The following is an 8,454-nucleotide window of genomic DNA, read 5'->3' on the forward strand; positions in this document are numbered from 1 at the left end:
GATAGCTAAAATATTATGGAATTAGCCAATTTAGGCAAATCCTGTACTGAAGGTGTTGACCTTTTGAAAATGGATTCCTTCAGCACATCGGGTTTTTACTTCCTCTATCTTATTTCTCCTTTAGCAATTATTCATCTTTTATGGCCTCCTTCAGCTAAAAGCTTCAGCAACAGGAACATTTATTCAGAATCAGAATGGAAGATCTGGTACTTTTCTGTACATTAAAAAAGAAGAAAGTTCAATTTTCCTTCTGAAAAGCACAAGAAAGACCATTACGTGAGATGTAAAGACAGAGAGAAAAAGGGGCTGAATTCCCAAAATATTTGATGGCAGAAGTAATAATAGCAATGAATGAGGCCACATAAATGATTCATGAGACTCATTTTTTTCCTATTGTTACTAAAAAGAGGCTCATTATTACTCAGAAAAAATGCTTTGTTGGTGATGTAAAAAGAAATCAGTATTTGCTATCAATTACTTTCATTAACACTGAGCCTTTGTACACAGTTTTAGAAATATATTTTATAACAATATAATTTTGTAATTTCATCCCTACTGTGCTTTGAGCCTTCTGAGGCCCACAAATCTCTTTAATACCTCCACTCCTGCTGATAATAAAAAGTCTTGTGGGTGTAGTAACAGCTAAAAATACAATAGTAAATGATTCCTATATTACCATTTCAGAGGTCACAATGAGTAACAAAGAGACCACAAGTGTGTAAAATAAACATCTTGCTCTAAAACATAAGCAAGTTGTATCTTCAGGATGATCACTTTGAAGAGATGTGCTTCCTTTATGGACGTTTTCTTCTTTGGTTTGAAGGCTGTTAGAAATGTCTGAACATATGTTCTGAGGCAATGAAATTTCAATGGGATATTTTTCCTTTTAAAGCCCAATCCTTAAAACACCGACTTGCAACATGAGACAGCAACAAAAATGAGTCAAGCTAGGAGCGCATATTTAGCAGAGAGATGTAAGGAATGAATAGAGCTAAACCTGGGCTTTTTGATTTTGTAAATAACGTGTCATTAGAAACCAATGAAGACAATAAAGAATGGGATTACCATGCATCCATTTGAGAGATTTCAATCAACATTTAAATAGTTCTGGAGAATTTAATGTAAAACAGGGAGCTTTCTCAAATAAGCAATCAAAATAATCCATTAAGGCTCTAATCACCATTACGCTTGGGTGTTCCCGTGCTTTAGAATAAACTGATTGTGTAAATACTGTTGAAGTGGTACCTCAGGTATTTACCTTTCTAATTTTTAAATGTTTGTGGTTGTTGTTGTTGTTTTTAATTACTACATATTATCTTGCTTGATCCTCAACTTCAAAAATTTAATGAATCCTTCCTAAACCTAGTTAACGGAATATCTGAAAAAAATAATAATAAAAAATAATTAAAAAAAATGATAAGATTATAAATATGTATAAATGACTATAAGGCAAATGAGGCCAGCCTCACAGTGTTGGAAAACAAAGACTGTGCATCTGTGGAGATCATGTCTAATTACTCTTACTGTGCAGAGATTTGCTGTGAACAATTAATACTAATTTATCATTAAAAATGTGCTACTGAACCTTCAGAAAACAGGGGATAGTATAGGTCCTGTTGTCTGTTTTCCTCTGCAGCTGAGCAATAGTGTAACAAAAGGGGTGTCTGTGTCTCACGGGAAATTTTACAATGAGTATTGCTAGTTTCGCAATCACACTAAGGTTATAAACTTAACTGATGAGGCTAGATATTTCTGTATAAATAGCAGAATGGCATTGCAGGTATTTGATGAAAGGAAAGGAAAGCAACGTAAGAAAGCTTTGCAACTTCCACAGAAGCCAGAAGGCTTAAGCAACTTGATTTGGATTAATCAGATAGGGGAAAACACTTGCAGGCAGAGAGACTGGTGTAGGTAATACCACTCAACTGCTTTGTAAAATATTTTTGCATTGCTCTGTCATGAACAATTTTGCAACTAAATAACAAGGAATCTGGCACTGGTTTTGCAGATTATCTGTAAGAAGAAGAAATGCAAACCACGCTAAAAAAGAAAGGATTCTGCATTTTTCATATTTATTTTGATTCTTTTCTTTGAGGAATGGATTTCACCAGCTGCTTTTAGGCAGCAAATATAGGGAGGAAGTGGGGAGAGAAATAAATAGATAGAAATCTTGCTTTGAAAGGAATAAATAGGAGCAAAAATGTATGCTATTGTAATGATGCATAAAATAGTAAGTTGCAAAGACGGGGAGAAATACAAATCTAGCAGTTTACCAAAGTTCACACTTTGAAGATTTATATTAAAGCTGTATAGTAGTGATGGAAACTAGTACCACTGCCAGAAAGAGGCAAACACAGATTACCAGCAATTCTTCCTTTTGTGTTCCTAATTTTTTTGCTCAGATACTTGTCATTCATGCCACGAAAAACTCTTATAATTGTACTATCCTGACTACTCAGTTTGGATGGAACCAGTCTCTTCTGAAGGTCTCACTTCATAAAAATTGGAATACACATACATTTGCCTAAACTGTTGTACCAGCACTAATGGATTCCTCCTCTGTACGAAGAACCCACTTCAGTCACAGGAACTCCTTCAGACAGAATCTCCCCTGGGAAGTGCCACACTTGCAGTGGATGTAGACAGCTAATGTGGGTTGGTAATCTAGGGGGTAGCAGTGTTATACATTTGGTTTCCCTTTTGTTTTGACAAGCATGTATTTTAGTTTGGGTGCTCTACAATACCCAGTCAGTTACAGGCAAATTCCGGGATAACGATGCTGCAGACACAACCTTCCCACACATGCTTTCATTGTGCTCCTCTCCTTTTCACCTCTGTCTTTGAAGTTCCTCATAACCTCCCTCGCTATAGGAGCACTCTGCACCTCTTTTTTTCTTCAATTGCAAATAGTGTCCTGTCTGCTCTCCCTTATAGCTGCACTCTTATTACCCTCTGGTGCCTCATAGTCTTAATCCTACAATAATGTCCAACCCTGTGGGGTCTGTATTTATACTTGCCTTCTGTCCATAGCACCTTTATATCCTGTTAGGGCAGGATTTCTCCATGTAATTCCATGACCCTCTTGCCATCATTCTTCAACTGTTGTTCTTTTATGAGCGTTATCAATGCTCTAATACTACATTAATCATTAAGTACTTTAATTTTCAATTTGTTAAGCTGTAGTAGAAGAATGGAAGGTGAGATAGGATGCTGTGATTGATGCTGTCATCATCAATTACAGGGCTGGGTTCTGTAGGTGGCTGGAGGAATTCTTGAAACTGTGAGTCTACCAGCCACATTATGTACAACATATACTGATAGGCTTCCAGGTCAATAGATTTACCTCCCTTGATGCCTCAACTCCTACAATTTGGGGGTAGATTAAATACATATTTCAAGAGAGTATCAACCAGACATGGAGAAACAACTACAAGATGCACAATAAATCTCACAAACTTTGCTGCTAATTGGAACTGATGGAAAGATGACAAATTGCTTGGCTGATCATGAAAATGGTAAAACTGAGTACATATGATCAGTTTTAGCTGGCAATTTACACGCACTCTAACATTTCACACACAGACTGGAAGAATACTTTTGCTTTATGTCACATATATTTGTTTAGCAGGTAAAGGACTTTTCAGTTGCATGTATTGAATGACAGCAGGAGGAAAACCTATATGACTCCTTAAAGTACAAAGTTCTGGACTTCCTCACAGCCAAAGAATCTGGTAAATGTCAGCTTTATTTAGTGCCTTGACACCAAATGTTCAGCTCTGTATAACTTTAACTCAATGCACAGTGCAAAAACCAGTTACAGTTAGCCTCCTAAAGGTTCATTTGTGGCACTGAAATATCACCTCAAAGAATAGCTCGCTAAGAATGTTTTTCCTTGAAAATAATAAAAATATTTGAAGTACAAGAATAAAAATATATAGAAAGTCATGCTTCCTAGGAGACGTAGTTCAGTTACCTCATCTTTCTATTCCTTACCTGCTCAGACTGCCTTCCCCATCAAACACGATCATGTTTCCATTTGGAGAAGGAAGAATTTGAATGACAGGGAATCAGCACTGTGAGAACTGATCTAGAGATGGCAACAGGCTAATTACATTTCAAGTCTTAGGAGGAAGGTAACATTTCTAATTTAATCCTCTGTTCTGAATAAACATGTCAAAGACTTGGAAGATTTTGGGGAGCAATTTGTTGTTGCTGTTTGTTTAGCCAATCTTTCATTAGGAGCAGTTGTTTCTTTATGAAGTCAAATCTGAGTCATTTAGCTTGAAAAACTGCAGCACATATTTCCAGATGCTGCCAGTGACCCTAATGTCCCAAGCACTATTGATGCAGCAAGCAATTAAGAACCTGAGTCCCTTAATGTAATAAATGACATCTTTAATGGGATATATCCTGTGCATGCAGAGACAGCTACCACAAAAATACTGTTCTAATGGCCTAGGTTAAGTTGGACATAAAGGATTGGATAACTGACTACTGTATTACAACAGAAATATACGAAACAATTCCAAGAAATGTCAACCACATCCATCCATGCTCTTCCCTTCTCCCCACCCCCACTAATTACTGGAAATTGGTGATGGTATTACAGTTATAGTTGAAAAGAAGAAAGAAATGGACATCAGTCTTCCTCATACCATCCTTTAACATAATTTACAATGTTTCACATTACCATGCAATATCTACAGGATGGAATTTGGAAAAGAATGGGAAGTTTTTGTAGAGACTGAAAGCTGACAAAAGAAAATAAAAAGAAAGTAGAAATTGAATGTAGTAATTTCATTTACAGCTCTGGGTAACACACTACACAGGTATAAAAGGTAAGTGGCATGCGTTAGCTTTTATTGTTCATTTAACAGAAGAAAGAATCTGGAAATTGAAAGGAGGCAATTGTGAGTAATGTAGTCAGCTTCAGAGACAGTTTGCAAGCTCATGGTAGACAAAGCATTGTGTAACAAGACTAGTTTAAAAGTTTATGACTAAGAAAATAAAGCATGAATTTGTAATAGAAGAAAAGATCAGAGACTGAAATAGCTAGTGTCAGAGGATTTTTTTATATTATTTAAAAGTACATCCATGTATTTCATGTTCAAGTTGGAACAAATTCAGTAAGCCTAATTCAACAGTAGGAAAACAAAACAAAATACTGTTTTAGCTATTCTGGTTGGTTTTATTTTTAAACCAGGAGAAACTGAAGGCCTAGAAAATTATTATGCACATCTAAAGCAAGAGATTCAGTAGGAGAGACCAGATACCTGAAAGGTATTATCAAACATAAAATGGTTCTTTAAAAAAAAAGAAGCCAGAGATGCAAGAGATGTTTCCTCTAATGGTAGAATTGCATTAATCAGTTTATCTGTTCACCAGTTAGAACTGATAAAACATCCCTTCATAAAAGCTGGGTAAGAGACTCACTAAAACCTAGCCCCAGTTTCATATTCTGAAATAACCTGAGTGCACATGAAGAAATAATTTCATTGTCAATTCTTTTTTTTCAAATTCTATAAACAGGCATACCTTATGCTAAACTATAAATAAAGCAATTTATTTTGAAAACCTCTTACATCATGATCATAAATGACAGCAGCAGGACCACCTGTGAAATCAGTTTAAAAAAGTCCGTGTTATGCAAGATAATAGTATTTATGACAATATCAAATGGTATCAATGGAACTACATGCAAAGCAAGTCATGTGAGAGAATAAAGCCTTTCACAGAAACATTAAAAAAAAAAAAAAAAGAAATTTGGTCTTTTCTGCTGGAGGAAAAAAAAATACAAATACAACAAACAAGTGCTTTTATTACAAGAGAACTGCAAATAAAAGGAAAATCTGTACTTCATATAACATAACATAGAACCATTGAATATACCAAGTTGGAAAGAACTCACGTGGATCACTGAGTCCAAATACTGGCTTCAAACAGTACGGTCCAAAAATCAAATCATACATCTGAGCAGGTTGACCAAACACTTGAACTCTGTCAGGCTTGGTGCCATGACAACTGCCCTGAGGAGCCTGTTCCAGTGCCCAACCACCCTCTGATTAAAAAGCCTTTTCCTAACACCCATCCTGACTCTCCCCTGTCTCAGCTCCATGCTGTTCCCTCAGGTCCTGTCGCTATCCCCGCAGAGCAGAGCTCAGCAGCTGCCCATCTGCTCCCCAAATGACCTCCAGAGGTCCCTTCCAACCCTCAGCCAGACACTGGCTCCCGTGTTTTTGGAAAACATTTCCTAATTCTGTGACAGCGGTGCGCTCAGCACCCTGTGCCTATGTTCCCCCACAAAGTGCTGCGCAGACACGGTCAGAGCGTTTGTTCACATAGGCTGTTTATTGGTGTCAATATATAGGATGAAGCTCCCTGATGGAATGGATTCCCTCCAAGAGTTTGGGTGCTCACTGCCTGGAAGAAGTTGAGCAGTCCAGCTGCTTGGGAGGCCGGGGACACCACCATCCATCTCCTCAGGTACCCTCTCGTTGCCTTCCCTCTCGAGGAAGCGGTTGAGGTGTTTCTTCTCCAGGCAGCAGCAGAGGCACCGCAGGAGGTCATCCAGGTGCAGGGGGCAATCTTTCCTTTGCCAGGCTTGCCAGGGCTGTGGCTGTCAGGTGGTGAATCACAGCCGTCCTCAGGGCGTGGGGGGAAAAGCCTTTGCTCACCAGCATACGGGCGCGGGGCTGCAGATGTTTGAGGTGGAAGCTGTGGGGTCGGGCATGCCTGGCCGTGTGCCCGACAGACTGCATCTCAGCCACAGCGCAGCTCTTTGGCGGCGCCGTGCTGCTGGTGAAGCTGGCCGCGGCTACTCCAGGCTCAGGAAGGAGTCCGAGTCGTCTAGCCGCACCCCAAGCGTGATCTCAATGGAGAGGGTGCTCTGGGAGGCGTTGGCCAGCCTGATCTTGCAGGAGCGGCGGGAGGGCAGCACCGTCAGGCGGCAGTGGCGCGACTGCGGCAGAAGCTCCCAGGCTGCTTTCACCAAGGCCTGGAACCAGCGAGTGGTTTCCTCCACATCCAGGTAGGAGCCGGTGCAGAGGGTGCGCAGCAGGCTGGGCTCCTGTCTGCTCCTCAGCTCGTCCTCGGGGTGGTGGAGGAAGCACAGCATGTCCCCCACCAGCCGCTCCCTCGCGCAGGCGCACTCCAGCTCCACGCGCAGGCCGGGCTTCCTCGCTGGCGTCTCCCCCTCGGCGCCCAGCTCCGGGTGGAAGGCGTGCCCGGGGGGAGGCCTCAGGGGCACGAGCAGGCGGTACAGGAGGTTGTCCTGCCGGGTACTCCCGTCTTCGGAGAAGCAGCCCACACCGATGGCCGGCTGCAGCCGTGGCTTGAAGAGAGATTCCCCGGAGAGTCTTTGGCAGGCACCAAGAAGCTTGTCCACCAGCTCCTCCACCACCTTGCACTTGTCGGCCATGTGCGGCGCCGGCCACTGGGTGCGATTGGCCCAAACCCTGCCCAGATCCCGGGTGTCATCGGTGTTGGTGTTGTCTTTGTCCCTCTTCTCCTTCTTCCTTGGGTAGCTGCCCTGCTTGCTTCTGCTGCGGAGCCCAAGTCTCCATTTCCTGAGCCACCGGCAGAGGCCGAAGAGCAGGACAAGGAGGTCAATAAAGGTCCAGAGCTGCCACTGCTGCAAGGCAGTGAAGAACAGGGCTCCCAAGGCCACCCCGCTCTGCTCCTGGCTCCTCTCCTCCATCTCATGCAGCAGCCGAGCCATGCCTTCAATCAGCTGCTCCGCATGCTGCTGCATTCGCTCATTTGCATCCGCATCCACTTGATCATCCACGAACCACGGCTTCTGGGCAATGCCCAGCACAGCCAGGGCGAGGAAGATCAGCCGAGCCATGGCTTACAGGAGGTGCAAACTGCACACACCGACGGCCAAGGCCAAAGTGTGGAGGCGCTGCTGCTGCTGGCCCTGATGACAGCTCCCCCGCTGTGACTCATCCTCTGTGCTGTCACAAGCACCACAGCCGCATCACACCAATCCCCCTCCTCTCTCCTGCTCTGCTCTGCTTTTCAAAGGTGAAGAGGGCCTCTGGTGGGTGACTGTTGCAGAACTAAAGAGGGAGAGTCAAAAGACATCTGGACATGGAATCACAGACTATCCTGAGTTGGAAGGGACCCATGAGGGTCATCACGTCCAGCTTCTCAGTCTTCTCTGCTCTAGGCTGAACAAACCAAGTGACTTCAGTTGCTCCTCATATGCTTTCTGCTCTAGACCATCCTTATTGCCCTCCTTTGGACACTGTCTCCAGTAGTTCTGTATCCTGAGATGTATCCTATCCGTAACCATGAATCTTACAGAAAGCTACTGAACAACATTTAAATATCTGCATGGAAAATTATCAGAGAACAATTATGGTTATAGAGAAATTAGCTGCTATCTCCTGTTGGTATTCAAACCACCTTCATCTCAGAACATTTTGTGCTTCCTCATTTAACTTGTTATCT

General features: G+C 42.2%; 1 protein-coding gene across 1 annotated transcript; it reads right to left on the minus strand.

Annotated features, from left to right (window-relative positions):
- Positions 1–6,339: 6,339 nt before the first annotated feature.
- Positions 6,340–8,141, minus strand: LOC137850215 (inositol 1,4,5-trisphosphate receptor-interacting protein-like 1). Its single transcript, XM_068670337.1, has one exon. It carries the CDS (start codon positions 7,844–7,846, stop codon positions 6,815–6,817), a length of 1,032 nt encoding a protein of 343 aa, XP_068526438.1. The 5' UTR covers positions 7,847–8,141; the 3' UTR covers positions 6,340–6,814.
- Between the last annotated feature and the right edge of the window lie 313 nt (positions 8,142–8,454).

Source organism: Anas acuta, chromosome 1 (assembly GCF_963932015.1).
Source record: "Anas acuta chromosome 1, bAnaAcu1.1, whole genome shotgun sequence".
Lineage (NCBI taxonomy): Eukaryota > Metazoa > Chordata > Aves > Anseriformes > Anatidae > Anas > Anas acuta.

Excerpts from the sequence above, each read along its gene's own strand:
- LOC137850215 (XM_068670337.1), bottom strand. The coding sequence starts at position 7,846 with ATGGCTCGGCTGATCTTCCTCGCCCTGGCTGTGCTGGGCATTGCCCAG.